This window comes from Lepisosteus oculatus, chromosome 14, assembly GCF_040954835.1.
Source record: "Lepisosteus oculatus isolate fLepOcu1 chromosome 14, fLepOcu1.hap2, whole genome shotgun sequence".
NCBI classification, from domain to species: domain Eukaryota; kingdom Metazoa; phylum Chordata; class Actinopteri; order Semionotiformes; family Lepisosteidae; genus Lepisosteus; species Lepisosteus oculatus.
The window spans coordinates 40,329,598-40,349,360 of record NC_090709.1 but is presented as its reverse complement, the minus strand read 5'-3'; the positions used below and the strand labels follow the sequence as shown (position 1 = coordinate 40,349,360).

The window sequence follows — 19,763 nt, the reverse complement described above, 5'->3', positions numbered from 1 at the left end:
TTCGGTGGGCTGCTCTCTCCTGCCGCCTGCTGGACAAGAGTCGGCACTGCAGCTTCCCGTACTGTACGGGGTCCCACTGCAGCGTCGATAAGATGAAGAATGAAATCAATAAAAACGATAATACCCGAAGAAAGCTCAGCGACCGAAACAGTTTTGTTCATTTTCATTTGGATTTTGTTTTTCTGCCTGGAATCGACCCCCGCCCCCCTCCAGCTCGCTCCGAGAACAATCCAGCGCCTCAGAAAAGCTCTTTTTTTTTTCCATCCCAAAAGCACTTGAGGCGTGGGAGGGAACCCCACTGCACGGCAGATCGGCGTGGGAGGGGTGAAATCGCGCCCCCACCCCCACACGCCCACTCGCCCAGCCCTGTGGTTGAAGCCGATACCCTGGCTTCTCTCCAGACACAGCTGGGTGAGCTCCTCCAGTCAGGACAGGAGGCTCTGCTGTACACAGAGGGGGGTGGGGGTGGGGAACAAGCTGCCCAGCCCTGTGGTTGAAGCCGATACCCTGGCTTCTCTCCAGACACAGCTGGGTGAGCTCCTCCAGTCAGGACAGGAGGCTCTGCTGTACACAGAGGGGGGTGGGGGTGGGGAACAGGCTGCCCAGCCCTGTGGTTGAAGCCGATACCCTGGCTCCTCTCCAGACACAGCTGGGTGAGCTCCTCCAGTCAGGACAGGAGGCTCTTCTGTACACAGAGGGGGGTGGGGGTGGGGAACAAGCTGCCCAGCCCTGTTGTTGAAGCCGATACCCTGGCTCCTCTCCAGACACAGCTGGGTGAGATCCTTGCTCCTACCAATAACTGGCTGCTGAGCAACCACAGGACCTGCAGGGGCAGAACAGCCCCCACGCGTTTCTGAGTTTATTAGCACTAACGGAGCTGAACTCGCAGCCCCAGCGAGTCGACGCGGCCCGGCCGGAAGCAGTTCCTGGGTCACGAGCTGGCGAAACAACAACAACCGGGTCGTCCCCCGCTGGGTGGATTTACCGTAATACTCCTATTTACAGGGCAGTCCCGGGACATAGGGCGGGATGAGTACACCGATGTTAGGGGTCTCTAGGTTTAAACTACAGTGGAATAAACTGAGCACCCCGATGACGAAATGCCACCCCTCTTTTGTGCTTTTAAAAGACGAACTCACACGCTAAAACTTGCTGGAATCGAGTGCAAAAGAAAAAGAAAACTTGCATCGCCCCTATACGCGGGGAGTTACGGTAGCCCAGTGGGTGGCGCTCGCGCACGTGTGAGGCTCTGCCCAGCTCTGCGTGTCCGAAATCACGCAGTCCCCTCCAGAAACACAAACCCACTCTCTCTCTTTGCTGCTGTTCCTCTCTCGGTCGGCTGTGGAGGAAGGTGTCGGGCCGTAAAACACGAGAGCAAAAACCTTACCCCCCACCCAGACATGCGACCCGTGGGAATAAACACGTAACCTGCAGCTTTCGCGAAGGGGGCTTGACCGAGCTTCCGTGACACGACACGACACGGGACGGGACAGCCCTGAGGTCGTGTCTGTTTGTGGGGTGGCACCGTCAACCCCCCAAAAAAACTAACCGCTCTCCCCAGGCTGCGTGGACCTTCGGAGACACATCCGCGTTCACGCGTGGGGGGGGTTTGTAGCGCCAGCGCCAGCTCTCTCTGGCCACACTGCACCGGATTAATTAATTACATTCATTTCTTCCACCCCCTGCTCCCTCCCGGCCGTCGGCCCGGGGCGCTGTCATGTTGCCCGTGGGGAGTGGGTGTGCGGGACACGGCGCGCTCATGTTGCGGGTAAGTGGGCCTGGAGGCGTGTTTCGGTTTGTTTTACAAACTTTTCTGTGCACATCGCAACGATAATTATAAGAAAAAAACATACGTCGTTTTTGAAAGCTTGTGTTTCGCGGACCTGCTTTTTACAGAGCTAAGTCTCCTGGGGCTCGGGGCGCCGTGGAGTGGACTCGCGTGGTTGTTTCTTCCATGTTTCGGTTCGTGTTTTTACGGGTTGCGGGGCGGGCGGGCGTGGAAGGAGAGAGGGGGAGCGAGTTGACTTTTCCCCCCTCCTGAAACCGAGATCAATGCGAGTGTTTTTCTTTCCTGCGTGTTTTTGTTGGCTTCCTGATTTTTTGCTGGCGTGTTCAACATAAACTTTTTTTTCCCCACCCCAAAACAAAAGCACCTGCGCTGCTCTCCTCCCACCGACAGCTCGAGTGTCTCTGTATGTCCTCCGCGGAGCCGTCTGGACTCGAGTGGGAGTGGGGGAGAGTTCAGACGCGATTATTCGACACCTGAAACGTCCTTGGTTTGATCGCGCCTCGCTTCCGCGTCGCCCCGGCCTCCACGCACGAACGCGAACGCTTCCTGCTTTTTTCGCTGGGCAGAAGCGGCGTGCGTGGGAAAACTAGATCTGGTCGTGGGTTTTTATTTTTGGCAGGACTCGAGCAGCAGTGGGAAAGGCGAGCTTGGCGGGTCGCTGGGCTGGGCTGTTGTGTTGTGTTAACGGAGACCCGGAGCGAGAGAGAGTTGAGGGTTTTTTTGGTCACGGGAGTCGGGTGCGCGGTCGCTACGTGACCGAGTCCACGGCGCCAGTGTCGGGCTGGCTGTCTCCCGGGGGGGGGGCGGGCGGACTGTCGCTGGGCGCTGAAGCCCTGCAGAGGGAGATGATGATGATGATATCAACCTCTCTTTCTCTCTCTTTCTCCACCCCCCTCTCCCTCTCTCTTTCTCCACCCCCCTCTCCCCCTCCCTCTTCCTCCCTCCCTCCCTCTCTCTCTCCCTCTTCCTCCCTCCCCCCCTCCCTCTCTCCCCCCCTCTCCCTCTTCCTCCCCCTGTCTCTCCCCCCCTCTCCCTCTCCCTCTCCATTCCTCTCTCTCCCCATCCCTCTTCCTCTCCCTCTCCATTCCTCTCCCTCTCCCCCTCCCTCTTCCTCTCCCTCTCCCCCTCCCTCTTCCTCTCTCCATCTCTCCCTCTCCCTCTTCCTCCCTCTCTCCCCCCCCCCCTCTCCCCCCAGCTGTGGGCCCGGGGCTTCAGCTCCTCGGTGCCCCCCCAGCCGGTGCCCCCCCTGGCCCAGACCCTGAGCCGGTACCTGCGGGCCCTGGAGCCCCACCTGCCCAGCTCCGAGCTGGAGCACACGCGCTCCGAGGCCCTGAAGCTGGGGGCCCCGGGGGGCCCGGGGGAGAGGCTGCAGGGGGGGCTGGAGAGGAGGGCCCAGCGGACCAACAACTGGGTAAGACCGCACCGAACCGGGCCCGCCGGCGCCGCCCCCTGCCCCCCGCCCCGCGGGCCGGCCTGAGCGCCCTGTCTCCTCTCCCCCTCCCAGATCTCGGACTGGTGGCAGCGCTCGGCCTACCTGGAGAGCCGGCTGCCCCTGGCCGTGCACTCGAACCCCGCCCTCACTCTGCCCCGGCAGGACTACAGCGACTGGAGAGGGCAGCTCATGTAGGTCACCCCCCCCGGCCCCCCCAGACCCCCCTCTGGCTCCAGGTATCTCATATCTGTCTGTGTGTCGGCAGGTTTGCAGCCAAACTCATCGCAGGAGTCCTGGACTTCAAGGCCAAGATTGACAGGTGAGTGTGTCTGTATGAACCCCTCTCTCTCTCTCTCAGTGCAGTGTTCATGTACTGGAGTGTCCAGTCAGTGTGTCTGTATGAACCCCTCTCTCTCTCAGTGCAGTGTTCATGTACTGGAGTGTCCAGTCAGTGTGTGTGTATGAACCCCTCTCTCTCTCAGTGCAGTGTTCATGTACTGGAGTGTCCAGTCAGGGTGTCTGTATGAACCCCTCTCTCTCTCAGTGCAGTGTTCATGTACTGGAGTGTCCAGTCAGTGTGTGTGTATGAACCCCTCTCTCTCTCAGTGCAGTGTTCATGTACTGGAGTGTCCAGTCAGTGTGTGTGTATGAACCCCTCTCTCTCTCAGTGCAGTGTTCATGTACTGGAGTGTCCAGTCAGTGTGTGTGTGTGAACCCCTCTCTCTCAGTGCAGTGTTCATGTACTGGAGTGTCCAGTCAGGGTGTCAGTGTGAACCCCTCTCTCTCCCTCAGTCACACTCTGTTAGTGGAGTACATGCGGGGTCGCCCTCTCTGTATGGAGCAGTACTCCCAGATCTTCTCGTCCTGCCGAGTCCCCGGCCCCAAACACGACCATGTGATCCTGCACAACCGGTCCCGCCGGCCGCCCACGCACATCACCGTGGTCAGGAACTACCAGGTACTGCCCGCGGGCCCTACTCGCTCTCTACTCGCTCTCTACTCGCACTTCACTGCTGCGGCACTCAGCTGTCATTGTGGGCAGGAGCTGTCTGGTGTCTACACACCCTCTACTCACTGTTTACTCCTTCTTTACTACTGCTGCACTCAACTGGGATTGTGGACAGGAGCTGTCTGGTGTCTACACACCCTCTCCTCACTGTTTACTCCTTCTTTACTACTGCTGCACTCAACTGGGATTGTGGACAGGAGATGTCTGGTGTCTACACACCCTCTCCTCACTGTTTACTCCTTCTTTACTACTGCTGCACTCAATTGTGATTGTGGGCAGGAGCTGTCTGGTGTCTACCCACACTCTACTCACTGTTTACTCCTTCTTTACTAGTACTCAACTGTCATTATGGACAGGAGCTGTCTGGTGTCTACACGCACTCTACTCACTGTTTACTCCTTCTTTACTACTGCTGTACTCAGCTGTCATTGTGGACAGGAGCTGTAAGATGGGTAGTTATTTCCAGTTAGAGGTGTCCAGCAGTGATCTCTCTCTCTCTCTCTCTCTGTGTCTCTCTGGTCAGTTTTTCCAGTTAGAGGTGTACAACAGTGATGGTTCCCCACTGACCGTGGGTCAGATCCACACACAGCTGCAGAGGATTAGAGCTCAGTCATGGAAGACAGACAAAGAGCCCATGGGCATCCTGACCAGCCAGCACAGGAACACGTGGGGTCAAGCCTACAACAGACTCCTGAGAGGTGTGAGGCACAGGGGACAGAAGTGTCCAGTGTCCGCATTAACCCCTGTCTCTCTCAGAGTGTCTGTATTAACCCCCCTCTCTCTCTCAGTGCAGTGTTCATGTCCTGGAGTGTCCAGTCAGTGTGTCTGTATGAACCCCTCTCTCTCTCAGTGCAGTGTTCATGTACTGGAGTGTCCAGTCAGTGTGTGTGTGTGAACCCCTCTCTCTCTCAGTGCAGTGTTCATGTCCTGGAGTGTCCAGTCAGTGTGTCTGTATGAACCCCTCTCTCTCTCTCTGTGTGTTTCTCGCGAGACTGAGTGAGTGAGTGGGCGGAGCTTCGGTGGGTTTGATCGTGTGGCGGTGTTTTCTTCACTGGGTTTGTGTTTTTCTGTCTTTTTTGGGGAAAAGCGGGGTTTATTTTCTCATCATGGCCGGTTCTGGAGGCTCTGATCCTCCAGACCTCTCCTTTGAGAAACTAACTCGTCGCCATGGTGTGAAAATCTCCCCTGCGGAGTTCTGTCCGCTTGAGAGGTGCGTTCTTGCGGTCGGGGAGGTCGTGGGCTGCAGGAACATCAGGTCCGCTTCCCGCATGAGTGGAGGTATAGTCATTTTCTTGCAGTCTACCGATTTGGCAAACACCCTGGTGGAGAAGGGAGTTGTCCTGGACGGCACCTTCACCCCGGTACTGCCTCTCGCGGCCCCGGCTCGAAAGATCACCCTCTCCAACGTGCCTCCGTTCATGAGGAACGAGCTGCTGGAGAGGGAACTGTCCCGATACGGACAGGTGGTCTCTCCGATCAGGAGGGTCCCTCTGGGCTGCAGGGCTCCGCAGCTGAAGCACGTCGTCTCTTTCCGGAGACAGGTCTACGTCATCCTAAAAAACCCCACGGAAGAGATCAATGTGGCCCTTAAATTTCGTATTGACAGCTGCGACTATGTTGTATTCGTGACTTCGGAATCGATGAAGTGCTTCAGGTGCGGGAGCGAGGGGCATGTGGTGAAGAACTGCCCGGAGGTGGAGGAAGAGACAGGCAGGGAGCCTCAGCCCCAGGGCGCACAGGAGGCTAGCCGACAGCGTCAGGCAGCGGGGAGCGGAGCAGCACAGGGAGGCAGCGGGGAGTCAGAGCCCACGGCCGGGGTGCAGGAGAGGAGATCGCTGGAGGGAGCAGGTGAGCCCGAGCCGGTGGCGTCCCAATCAGGAGAGCAGATAGTAAAGAGTGGACCACCGCAGCCCTCAGAAGAGCAGGGAGCCCCCCACACCGGAGAGCAAGAGATGAGCGCTGGCGGAGAGATGAGCGCTGCTCAGGAGAGTCAGGGAGAGAGAGAGCAGGTAGTGACACCGACAGGGGAAAACGCGTCTCAAGCGCCAGCGAAAATTGTAGACACGGTGTGGGGAGGAAATGAGTTATCATCTGAAAAAATAGATGATGGTTTTAAGACGCCGCGGAGAAAGCGCACGAAAAAATCTGTGCAGAGTGCGGTGCAGAAGAAGCGCAGCACAGAGAGCTCGGTGGAGGGCGGCTCTGTCGCCGGCCCGGGGGCCGCGAGTGACTCCGACACCGGGAGAGTGAGGACGCGCTGGAGTGTCCTCGCCGCCACCGCCGCCGCCGCCCGGAGCTCCTCGGAGTCCGGGAGCGACGACGAGGGCGGCTTCACCGACTCCTCTCTCGCCTCGGGCTCCTCGGCCCGGCGGAGCTGCAGAGGAGGCTACAGTTTCCAGAGCATTAGGGAGTTCTTAGAGAAGACTAAAGGTAAGAGGGGAACTGTGGTCGAGGACTTTTTTCCCGACACCGAGCTCTTTGTCCTCTCCGCGACGCGCCATCTGAAGAGGGGCTCGGGTGCGAATGACTTCAGCGATCAGGAGAGATGGCGCCTGAAGAGCCTTTTAGGTAAGATCAAGGCAGGACCGCGGAACGCACCTCAGCACGAATGAGTCCTGTCCCTCACGTCACATCACTATCCGTCTGCGTGCTACGTGTCTGTTCGTGTTTTATGTTTTTTCTTTTTTTCTTTTCCGCAAACATGGGCGACATTAGGATAGGGAGTTTGAACACCAATGGGTGCAGGAGGGCTTTGAAGCGAGCTGCGGTGTTGGAGATTATCAAAGAAAAGAACCTGCAGGTGACTTTCCTGCAGGAGACCCACACCGACAGCTCCAACATCGTCGCCTGGCAGCGGGAGTGGCAGGGGGACATCGTGTACAGTCACGGGTCCCCTGTGAGCGCGGGGGTCGCGGTGCTGTTCTCTGTGGGGTTCAAGCCCCTCTCTATCGCCGTCCAGGAGGTGGTGAAGGGTCGCCTGCTACTCGTGCGAGTAGTTATCGGAAAGAAAACCTTTGTTTTTATTAACGTTTACGCTCCCACCGACGGCGGGGAGAGGGTCACCCTCTTCAGGGAGCTTGAGACTGCACTGGCGACCTGCCAGCCTGAAGAGCTGGTCTTCCTGGGGGGGGATTTCAACTGCACAGAGAACAGCACACTGGACAGGAATCATGCAGAGCCACATGGCCCGTCGGCCAGGGAGTTGCGCAGGATCCTCGTCAAGTCTGACCTCACTGACATCTGGAGGAGATGTCATGGGGACACGAGGCAGTACACCTGGGCCCAGGTCAGGGGGAATACCCTCTCTCTGGCCAGGCTAGACCGACTTTACTGCCGTAAACATCATTACAGCATCGTCAAGCAGTGCTCCATCTGTCCAGTGGGCCTGTCGGACCACTGTCTCACTGTCTGCACAGTCGCTGTGCCATCAGTGAGGGCCCGCAGTGCCTACTGGCACTTTAATACCCAGCTGCTTGACGATGCTCACTTCTGCGACTGCCTCGTGTTCTTCTGGCAGCAGTGGAGGAGTCAGAAAGCCCACTTTGTCTCCCTGAGGCAGTGGTGGGATATTGGCAAGGTGCAGATTCGCCAGTTCTGCCAGCAGTACACTGGAAGTGTCACGAGAGGTATCCATGAGTCCATGAAGGCTCTGGAGAGAGACATTCTGGAGCTCCACCAGGCTCTGGAGTGTCGTGCAGACAGGAGGCTAATTGATGACCTCCAAACCCAAAAAGAATCACTCATTGGCCTTCTGGACACAAAAGTACAAGGAGCTCTAATAAATTCTAGGGTTCAGAGTGCATCACAGGTAGACGCCCCGACTCGCTATTTCTTCGGCCTAGAGAAGAAACCGGGCCAGAGCCGGCAGATCCACTGCCTGCGCTCGGAGACAGGGCAGGAGCTGCACGAGGCCGGGCAGATCCAGGAGAGGACCGTGCAGTTCTATAAAGCGCTCTTCTCCAGCGAGGCTAGTGAGGACTCGGTCCGCACACGCAGGTTCCTTGAAGACCTTCCACAGGTCCCCGAAGAGGAAAGGGCAGGGCTGGAGAGGCCTCTCTCCCTGGAGGAGCTCTCCACCGCACTCAGTGGCTTGAGCAATGGCAAGACCCCTGGTCTCGATGGCCTGTCAGCCGAATTCTATCGTGCCTTCTGGGCTGTGCTGGGTCCTGACCTGCTCGATGTATATTTGGAAAGTCTGGAGCAGGGGGATCTGCCACTGAGTTGCAGGAGAGCTATTGTCACCCTGCTGCCCAAGAAAGGGGACCTGTGTGACATTAAGAACTGGAGACCTGTTGCCCTGCTGTGTGTGGATTATAAAATCCTGTCCAAGGCTCTGGCCAACAGGCTGAAGGTGGTGCTGGGGTCTGTGGTGCACTCCGACCAATCGTACTGCGTGCCCGGAAGGTCAATCTTTGATAACATATTTCTGATTCGAGATGTTTTGGCCACCTCCAGACTATTGGGTTTAGACACTGGTCTCATTTCGTTAGACCAGGAAAAGGCCTTTGATAGGGTTGAACATCAGTATTTGTGGAGGACCATGAGGTCCTTCGGGTTCAGCCCTGTCTTTGTTGCCATGATTCAGGTGCTGTACAGTGACATCTTCAGTGTGCTAAAGGTCAACGGAGGGCTGAGTGCTCCGTTTCCAGTGCGGAGGGGAGTCAGGCAGGGCTGTGCACTCTCAGGAATGCTCTACTCCCTTGCCATCGAGCCTCTGCTACATCAGCTGCGCCGGGTCATCAAGGGGCTGTCCATCCCGGGCTGCCCTGACTCCACTGTCAAGATCTCGGCGTACGCTGATGACATCATGGTCGTGGTCAGTGGAGAACAGGATGTCAGGGCGCTACAGACAACTTTAAGTGATTTCCAGCGGCTATCATCAGCCAAAGTGAACTGGGCCAAGAGTAGCGCCCTACTCCTGGGGGAGTGGAGCGAGATGGGTCCCTCAGCCTTGCCAGAGAGGCTCAGCTGGACCAGAGGGGGACTCAAATACCTGGGGGTGCACCTGGGGGATGAGGCCAGCGTGAAAAAGAACTGGGAGGGGCTCCTTGAAAAAGTGAAAGGTCGTCTGGACCGCTGGCGCTGGCTGCTCCCCCAGATCTCCTACAGAGGCCGGGCTCTGATTGTCAACACCCTGGTGGCTTCGATGTTGTGGCATCGCTTGGTGTGTCTGGAGCCACCAGCCGGACTGGTCGAGGAGCTGCAGGCTACGCTCCTCGACTTCTTCTGGGACGGACTGCACTGGCTGCGGAGGGGCGTCCTCTATTTGCCCAGAGAGGACGGAGGGCAAGGACTTATCGACATCCGGAGCCGAGTGGACGCCTTTCGCCTGCAGGCAGTGCAGAAGCTGCTGTTCGGCCCGGCCTCGCTGTCCTGGAGGGAGCTGACCTTCACCCTGCTGCGTCGAGCAGGACACCTCGGGCTCGACTGTGTGCTCTTCCTAATGGACACCAGCAGGGTTGACCTGTCTCCACTGCCGCCTTTCCAGCGCAGTCTCCTGGAGGCCTGGCGGCATCTGCGCGTGCAGAGGGAAGAGGAGCGGCCCAGTCTATACTGGACACTCAGGGAACCATTAATACACAATCTACGAATGGACATAGAACCGGGCCGCTCCTTGGACTTTACCAGCAGACTGGTCCACGCCAACATTACACAGCTCCACCACCTGCTGGACGTGGATCAGGGCTGCTGGCGCAGCGTGGAGTGGGCGTGTGACGCGCTGGGACTACACTCGCGGCGGTGTGTAGACAGGTTTCTCAGTCAGCTTCGCTCTGCTCTGCCTCTCCAGGAGATGCTGCTGATCCAGGGTCTGTTTGAGGATCATCGCATTCCAACCACACAGCCTCCTTTCCCTGGTCTGCTAGTGTCTCCTGCGCTCAGTTCCGGACCGACGGGATCTCTCCTTGAGCCCCTTGCCTCAGAGGAGAGGTCTCTAGCTGGTGTTGGGGGGAAATGTCTGTACAGACTAGTCGTAACATCTAGGCACCAGGCCCAGCTGTCCGCGCTCCCTGACACCCCCTGGAGGGCTCGTCTGGGAGTGCCGGATGACGTCCGGCCTGCCTGGGGTAGCCTCTACAGATTTCCCCTCAACAAGAGGGCTGGTGATCTGCAGTGGAGGGTCCTGCACACCATCCTGGGGGTCAACTCGTTTGTGTCGGTTCTGGACCCGGCGGTGTCTGACGCCTGTCCCTTCTGCGCTCAGAGGGAGACGGTGTTCCACTGCTACAGCGCCTGCCCCCGCCTGTCGCCCATGTTTGCCGTACTGATCCGGCTCTTCACCAACCTTGGCCTGGCCTTCAACAATGTTATCTTCGTGTTTGGGGTAGGTCACACAAAAAAACGGAAAACTCAGACCCTCCTCGCTAATTTTTTGCTGGGCCAGGCCAAACTCACCATCTACAGGACTCGGAAAAATAAGATCTCTGGTTCCGGGTCTGTAGACTTGGTGAGGATGTTCGAAGGGTTGGTGAAGAGCAGGATATCGTTAGAATTTCTGTTTTACAAATCGCATAATGACCTCAGAACATTCGAAAAGTTTTGGTGTTTTGGAAATGTCCTGTGCAGGATCATAAATAATGAAAGAGTTTTATTCCAATTATGATTTTTATTTATTTTTATTATTTTTTTTTTCTTAATTCTTAAAATAGAGTTTTAAGACCCTTGATTAATACTTTTGTTTTTTTTCTGTCAAATAAAGTTTGATTGAACTCTCTCTCAGTGCAGTGTTCATGTACTGGAGTGTCCAGTCAGTGTGTGTATGAACCCCTCTCTCTCTCAGTGCAGTGTTCATGTACTGGAGTGTCCAGTCAGTGTGTGTGTGTGAACCCCTCTCTCTCTCAGTGCAGTGTTCATGTCCTGGAGTGTCCAGTCAGTGTGTCTGTATGAACCCCTCTCTCTCTCAGTGCAGTGTTCATGTACTGGAGTGTCCAGTCAGTGTGTGTGTGTGAACCCCTCTCTCTCTCAGTGCAGTGTTCATGTACTGGAGTGTCCAGTCAGTGTGTCTGTGTGAACCCCTCTCTCTCTCTCAGTGCAGTGTTCATGTACTGGAGTGTCCAGTCAGTGTGTGTGTATGAACCCCTCTCTCTCTCAGTGCAGTGTTCATGTACTGGAGTGTCCAGTCAGTGTGTCTGTGTGAACCCCTCTCTCTCTCTCAGTGCAGTGTTCATGTACTGGAGTGTCCAGTCAGTGTGTCTGTGTGAACCCCTCTCTCTCTCAGTGCAGTGTTCATGTACTGGAGTGTCCAGTCAGTGTGTCTGTATGAACCCCTCTCTCTCTCAGTGCAGTGTTCATGTACTGGAGTGTCCAGTCAGTGTGTCTGTATGAACCCCTCTCTCTCTCAGTGCAGTGTTCATGTACTGGAGTGTCCAGTCAGTGTGTCTGTGTGAACCCCTCTCTCTCTCTCAGTGCAGTGTTCATGTACTGGAGTGTCCAGTCAGTGTGTCTGTATGAACCCCTCTCTCTCTCAGTGCAGTGTTCATGTACTGGAGTGTCCAGTCAGTGTGTGTGTATGAACCCCTCTCTCTCTCAGTGCAGTGTTCATGTACTGGAGTGTCCAGTCAGTGTGTCTGTATGAACCCCCCTCTCTCTCTCAGTGCAGTGTTCATGTACTGGAGTGTCCAGTCAGTGTGTGTGTGTATGAACCCCTCTCTCTCTCAGTGCAGTGTTCATGTACTGGAGTGTCCAGTCAGGGTGTCTGTATGAACCCCTCTCTCTCTCAGTGCAGTGTTCATGTACTGGAGTGTCCAGTCAGTGTGTGTGTATGAACCCCTCTCTCTCTCTCAGTGCAGTGTTCATGTACTGGAGTGTCCAGTCAGTGTCTGTATGAACCCCTCTCTCTCAGTGCAGTGTTCATGTACTGGAGTGTCCAGTCAGTGTGTCTGTATTGACCCCTCTCTCTCTCAGACAAGATTAACCGGGAGTCGGTGCGGGCGATCGAGAGGGGGGTCTTCACGGTGTGTCTGGACGCCCCGGTGATGAGGGTGTCGGAGGAGAGGTACTCCAGCCGCATGGCCGCGCAGATGCTGCACGGGGGCGGGACCTACTCCAACAGCGGCAACCGCTGGTTCGACAAGACCCTGCAGGTGAGCTGTCCGTCATCCCTGGCAGCCCATCACCGTCACAGTCCACGTGCACGCTGACCACAGCCCTGTCCACCCTCTGCCCAGTTCGTCGTGGGGGAGGACGGCTCCTGTGGAGTGGTGTACGAGCAGGCCATCGCCGAGGGCCCCCCGGTGGCCACGCTGGTGGACCACGTGCTGGACTACTGGTCAGTGGAGGGGAGAGGGCGGGGCAGGGCGGGGACTGCATACATCACCGCCTTGCGTGTCAGTCCGTTGCCCTTGGAAACGGCGCCGCTGTGGTTGTTTGAGCGTGCCTGTCGCCCTTGGAAACGGCGATGCTGTGCTTGTGTGTCGGTCTGTCGCCCTTGGAAACGGCACCGCTGTGGTTGTTTGAGCGTGCCTGTCGCCCTTGGAAACGGCGACGCTGTGCTCGTGTGTCGGTCCGTCGCCCTTGGAAACGGCGACGCTGTGCTCGTGTGAGCATGCCTGTCGCCCTTGGAAACGGCGACGCTGTGCTTGTGTGTCAGTCCGTCACCCTTGGAGACGGCGATGCTGCGCTCGTGTGAGTGTGCCTGTCGCCCTTGGAGGCGGCGATGCTGTGCTCGTGTGAGTGTGCCTGTCGCCCTTGGAGGCGGCGATGCTGTGCTCGTGTGAGCGTGCCTGTCGCCCTTGGAGACGGCGATGCTGCACTCGTGTGAGCGTGCCTGTCGCCCTTGGAAACGGCGATGCTGCACTCGTGTGAGCGTGCCTGTCGCCCTTGGAAACGGCGATGCTGCACTCGTGTGAGCGTGCCTGTCGCCCTTGGAGACGGCGATGCTGCGCTCGTGTGAGCGTGCCTGTCGCCCCTGGAAACGGCGTCGCCGTGTCCCCCGCAGCAAGCAGCCGGAGACGGTGCGCGCCCCCATGGTCCCCCTGCCACTGCCCAAGAAGCTGTACTTCTACATCGACCCCGAGATCAAGAGGGACATCGAGATGGCCAAGCTCAACCTGGACAGGTCAGTGACCCACGGGGGGGTCCCCCCGCAGTGCCCCCCAGCCCTGCGGTCCAGCGCCACCTTATGGACAGCCTGCGTAAGGGCAGCGCCGTCTGGCCACGCCGGGGTGGGCGGCGGCTCGTCCCTGGTAATGCTTCGATAAACTGGACTTTATATAGCGCCTTTTAAAAGCAGCCTCTCGAAGCGTTTTAGGCGACGGACGTGACAGGGACAGGCGATATCGGGGCCGGGGCCGGGAGATGATTCTGATTCCCGAAAGAAGCGGGTTTTGAGTCTGGACCTGCAGGGGGGCCTCTCTGAGATTCCTGGGGGAGAGGGTTCCAGAGCTCGGGGGCGCAGCGGGCGAAAGACCCCTTCTACACCTCCCCCAGAGTGTAGACGGGCTGGGGGGGACAGAGGGGGGACCGGAGTTGGAGGACAGGGGCCGAGGGGACACTTGACGGGGAGCCAGTGCGGGGACTCCAGCGCAGGAGTCACGAAGGAGGGTAAAGCTGAAGACGGGCGTCTCGCAGTCCAGCTCTGAATCCCCCGCGGTCAAGGCTGGGAGGAGAACCCTTCCTCCTCTCGTTTCCAGGCAGCGTGACGTTCTCTCGGACGCGCGGATTTTAAATTCGGACGAGCTGGAAAAGCACGACCGCCCCCCCCCAAAAAAAAACAAAAAGGAAATCGAGAGGCGGTGCATTGTGGGGGCTGCCGGGGATTGTGGGAAGGGGCGTCTGTGGCGTTCCTCCTCCTCGTCTGAGTCGGCGATTTTTTTCGTTTCCGCAGCCTGATCAACGACTTGGACATCAGCTGTTTCACGTTCCGGAGGTTCGGGAAGAACTTCCCCAAGAAATACCGGCTGAGCCCGAACTCCCTCATCCAGGTGGCTCTCCAGCTGGCTTACTACAGGTGAGGAACACTGCCTGTCTCTGTCTCTGGGCTCTGTGTGTCTGCAGAGTCTCCAGGGGTCTTTAAAGCAGGGCTGTCCAGTCCTGGTCCTGGAGGGGTCAGTGTGTGTGTGTCTGCAGAGTCTCCAGGGGTCTTTAAAGCAGGGCTGTCCAGTCCTGGTCCTGGAGGGGTCAGTGTGTGTGTGTCTGCAGAGTCTCCAGGGGTCTTTAAAGCAGGGCTGTCCAGTCCTGGTCCTGGAGGGGTCAGTGTGTGTGTGTCTGCAGAGTCTCCAGGGGTCTTTAAAGCAGGGCTGTCCAGTCCTGGTCCTGGAGGGGTCAGTGTGTGTGTGTGTCTGCAGAGTCTCCAGGGGTCTTTAAAGCAGGGCTGTCCAGTCCTGGTCCTGGAGGGGTCAGTGTGTGTGTGTGTCTGCAGAGTCTCCAGGGGTCTTTAAAGCAGGGCTGTCCGGTCCTGGTCCTGGAGGGGTCAGTGTGTGTGTGTCTGCAGAGTCTCCAGGGGTCTTTAAAGCAGGGCTGTCCAGTCCTGGTCCTGGAGGGGTTAGTGTGTGTGTGTCCGCAGAGTCTCCAGGGGTCTTTAAAGCAGGGCTGTCCAGTCCTGGTCCTGGAGGGGTCAGTGTGTGTGTGTGTCTGCAGAGTCTCCAGGGCTCTTTAAAGCAGGGCTGTCCAGTCCTGGTCCTGGAGGGGTCAGTGTGTGTGTCTGCAGAGTCTCCAGGGGTCTTTAAAGCAGGGCTGTCCAGTCCTGGTCCTGGAGGGGTCAGTGTGTGTGTCTGCAGAGTCTCCAGGGGTCTTTAAAGCAGGGCTGTCCAGTCCTGGTCCTGGAGGGGTCAGTGTGTGTGTCTGCAGAGTCTCCAGGGGTCTTTAAAGCAGGGCTGTCCAGTCCTGGTCCTGGAGGGGTCAGTGTGTGTGTGTCTGCAGAGTCTCCAGGGGTCTTTAAAGCAGGGCTGTCCAGTCCTGGTCCTGGAGGGGTCAGTGTGTGTGTGTGTCTGCAGAGTCTCCAGGGGTCTTTAAAGCAGGGCTGTCCAGTCCTGGTCCTGGAGGGGTCAGTGTGTGGGGTGTTAATCTCTCTCTCTGTGTCCCAGGATGTACGGGGAGCTGTGTGCGACCAGCGACACTGCGTCGCTGCGGATGTTCAGAGGGGGGCGCACCGACACCATCCGCTCGGCCACCAGCGAGGCGCTGCGGTTCGTGCAGGCCGTCGACGACCCCGGCACCATGGTAACGACCCCTGCCGGGGAGGGCGGGGACAGGAAGGGGCGGGGATTGTGCCATGGGGGCGGGGACAGGAAGGGGCGGGGAGTGAGTCCCAGGGACAGGAAGGGGCGGGGATTGTGTCCCGGGGACAGGAAGGGGCGGGGAGTGAGTCCCGGGGACAGGAAGGGGTGGGGAGTGTGCCATGGGGGTGGGGACAGGAAGGGGCGGGGAGTGAGTCCCGGGGACAGGAAGGGGCGGGGAGTGAGTCCCGGGGACAGGAAGGGGTGGGGAGTGTGCCATGGGGGTGGGGACAGGAAGGGGCGGGGAGTGAGTCCCGGGGACAGGAAGGGGCGGGGAGTGAGTCCCGGGGACAGGAAGGGGCGGGGAGTGAGTCCCGGGGACAGGAAGGGGCGGGGAGTGAGCCCTGGGGGGTGGGGGCAGAGGGGAAGGGAGAGGCGACAGCGCGCTGACGCGGGGTCTTCTTGTTGCAGAGGGAGATGAAGGTGGCCCTGCTGAAGGAGGCCATCGAGGCTCACAGCACCCTGACGGACCAGGTAACATTCCTGGGGCCGAGGACCCCGAACTCGTCCCTGTATCCCCGGCTGGGGACGGGTGTGTGGGGGGTGATCTTGCTTAAGGCAAACGCTGGGCCTTCTTTCAGCGCCGTACGGGAACAGAAAACGAGACAAATCGACCTTCCTGCCGCGTTAAATAGTTCTCTGGGGGCGGCGTAGGGATACACGCTGGAGCCCGAGAGCGGCCGGAACTCGCTGCTGGGATGACATCACAAAGGCCCTGGGGGTCGGCCCCGGGCCGGCCAATCGCGGGCCGGCGTTCGGTTCCTGGTTTCCCCTGGTGGACCGGTTCTGTCGGGTCGATACGCGTGGGGCGGCCGTTTCTTGCCCCGGATACGCCAGGGAGGGGCGGAGGCAGGGGGCTGGCAGGGGGCCAGAAAGCTCCAGTCTGGGGGGTCCTTTTGCAAATTTGGCTCAGGCGGTCCGTGGGCAGCCCAGCAGCAGGGCATACACCCAGCTCGGTGAGTGACGTGCAGATCAGATCCCTCCCACCCCCCCACCCCGCATGGATTATGTACAGATGTTTGCGCGTTTGAATCCCCACCTTGGCGAATCTCTGGGGTCTTTTCTTCACGATTTCCTCTCAGGCGCTCCAGGGACAGGCCATTGACCGGCACCTGCTGGGCCTCAAGCTGCAGGCCATCGAGGAGGGGCTGAGCGTGCCCAGACTGTTCATGGACACTGCCTACGCCCTGGCCACCCACTGGAGACTCAGGACGGGACAGGTACAGAGAGAGAGAGAGAGAGAGAGAGAGAGAGAGAGAGAGACACTCCAGTACATGAACACTGCACTGAGAGAAAGAGGGGTTCATACAGACACACTGACTGGACACTCCAGTACATGAACACTGCACTGAGAGAGAGGGGTTCACACAGACACACTGACTGGACACTCCAGGACATGAACACTGCACTGAGAGAGAGAGAGAGGGGTTCATACAGACACACTGACTGGACACTCCAGTACATGAACACTGCACTGAGAGAGAGAGGGGTTCATACACACACACTGACTGGACACTCCAGTACATGAACACTGCACTGAGAGAGAGAGGGGTTCACACAGACACACTGACTGGACACTCCAGTACATGAACACTGCACTGAGAGAGAGGGGTTCATACACACACACTGACTGGACACTCCAGTACATGAACACTGCACTGAGAGAGAGAGGGGTTCATACACACACACTGACTGGACACTCCAGTACATGAACACTGCACTGAGAGAGAGAGGGGTTCATACAGACACACTGACTGGACACTCCAGTACATGAACACTGCACTGAGAGAGAGAGGGGTTCATACAGACACACTGACTGGACACTCCAGTACATGAACACTGCACTGAGAGAGAGGGGTTCATACACACACACTGACTGGACACTCCAGTACATGAACACTGCACTGAGAGAGAGAGGGGTTCATACACACACACTGACTGGACACTCCAGTACATGAACACTGCACTGAGAGAGAGAGGGGTTCATACAGACACACTGACTGGACACTCCAGTACATGAACACTGCACTGAGAGAGAGAGGGGTTCACACACACACACTGACTGGACACTCCAGTACATGAACACTGCACTGAGAGAGAGAGGGGTTCATACAGACACACTGACTGGACACTCCAGTACATGAACACTGCACTGAGAGAGAGAGGGGTTCATACAGACACACTGACTGGACACTCCAGTACATGAACACTGCACTGAGAGAGAGAGGGGTTCATACACACACACTGACTGGACACTCCAGTACATGAACACTGCACTGAGAGAGAGAGGGGTTCATACACACACACTGACTGGACACTCCAGTACATGAACACTGCACTGAGAGAGAGAGGGGTTCATACAGACACACTGACTGGACACTCCAGTACATGAACACTGCACTGAGAGAGAGAGGGGTTCACACAGACACACTGACTGGACACTCCAGTACATGAACACTGCACTGAGAGAGAGAGGGGTTCATACACACACACTGACTGGACACTCCAGTACATGAACACTGCACTGAGAGAGAGAGGGGTTCATACAGACACCCTGACTGGACACTCCAGTACATGAACACTGCACTGAGAGAGAGAGGGGTTCATACACACACACTGACTGGACACTCCAGGACATGAACACTGCACTGAGAGAGAGAGGGGTTCATACACACACTGACTGGACACTCCAGTACATGAACACTGCACTGAGAGAGAGAGGGGTTCATACACACACACTGACTGGACACTCCAGGACATGAACACTACACTGAGAGAGAGAGGGGCTCACACAGACACACTGACTGGACACTCCAGTACATGAACACTGCACTGAGAGAGAGAGGGGTTCATACAGACACACTGACTGGACACTCCAGTACATGAACACTGCACTGAGAGAGAGAGGGGTTCATACACACACACTGACTGGACACTCCAGTACATGAACACTGCACTGAGAGAGAGAGGGGCTCATACACACACACTGACTGGACACTCCAGTACATGAACACTGCACTGAGAGAGAGAGGGGTTCATACAGACACACTGACTGGACACTCCAGTACATGAACACTGCACTGAGAGAGAGAGGGGTTCATACAGACACACTGACTGGACACTCCAGTACATGAACACTGCACTGAGAGAGAGAGGGGTTCATACACACACACTGACTGGACACTCCAGTACATGAACACTGCACTGAGAGAGAGAGGGGTTCATACACACACACTGACTGGACACTCCAGGACATGAACACTGCCCTGAGAGTACCGTGCCCTCAGCCCCTCTCCCTGCCCCTGCAGGTGTCCTCTCGGACGGACAGCGTGATGTGCTTCGGCCCGCAGGTGCCCGACGGTTACGCCGTCTGCTACAACCCCCTGAACGAGCACATCAACTTCTCCGTCTCGGCCTTCAACTGCTGCGAGGAGACGCACGCGGACCGCCTGGCGCAGGAGCTGCAGAGCGCCCTCTTGCTGCTGCAGGAGCTGCTGCAGCCCTCGTACACGGCCTGAGAGCGCGGGGGGACTCGCGGACACGCACGCTGCAGGGGGTTCTGGGATCCCTGGAGGCAGGTTGTGGTGTGGAGGGACACGCACACACACTTAACTCTGATGTGTGACCACTTCACCCCCGCCGTGCCTCCTGGATCGCTTGTGAGGAACAGAAACTGCAGCACGCAAGCACACACACACAACTACACACACACACATTTATACACACTCTCCCACACCCAGCCACACACACACTTATACACACTCAGACACACTAACAACAAGCAGACACATGTACACACACTTCTATATACACACACACACAAGCAGCAAAGAGAAGTGGGATTCTGGGTGCAGTTTGAAAGCCGTCTTTGAAAACCTTTTTAAAGAAGTGTTGGGTGGAGGAGACTGGGTGTGGCTTAGGGCTTGAGCCCGTCGCAGGCCATTGGCTGTGAGTTTGGGAAGCTTGAAGCCCATTGGCTGAGAGCTTGAGCCCGTCGCAGGCCATTGGCCGTGAGTCTGGGACACTTGAAGATGATTGGCTGAGAGTTTGGGAAGCTTGAAGATGATTGGCTGAGAGTTTGGGACCCTCAAAGACTATTGGCTGATTGCCTGGGACCTTCGAAGCCCATTGGCCAAGTTGTAATTAGGCCTTCAACCCACCCCCCCATGGGTGCTGCTGTCAGCTGGGGGGGGAGAAAGGAGGGATGGGGGGGGGGGGGGTGAGATTCTGGGAATTGACCTCTGACCTGTGACCAAATCCCTTTTTACGGGACATGAAATAAAAGGACGTTTCTTGGATGGACGAGTCTCCCCCTCGTTT

The 19,763-nt window shown here is 57.5% G+C and overlaps 1 protein-coding gene across 1 annotated transcript; it reads left to right on the top strand.

The window, feature by feature from the left end:
* Positions 1–1,260: 1,260 nt before the first annotated feature.
* On the top strand, positions 1,261–19,741 carry cratb (carnitine O-acetyltransferase b). Its single transcript, XM_069199099.1, has 14 exons — positions 1,261–1,768; positions 2,985–3,200; positions 3,294–3,412; positions 3,487–3,540; positions 4,014–4,179; positions 4,754–4,928; positions 12,133–12,311; positions 12,396–12,496; positions 13,166–13,285; positions 14,054–14,176; positions 15,252–15,387; positions 15,855–15,917; positions 16,526–16,663; positions 18,752–19,741. Exons 1-14 carry the CDS (start codon positions 1,718–1,720, stop codon positions 18,959–18,961), a joined length of 1,851 nt encoding a protein of 616 aa, XP_069055200.1. The 5' UTR covers positions 1,261–1,717; the 3' UTR covers positions 18,962–19,741.
* Positions 19,742–19,763: the final 22 nt, after the last annotated feature.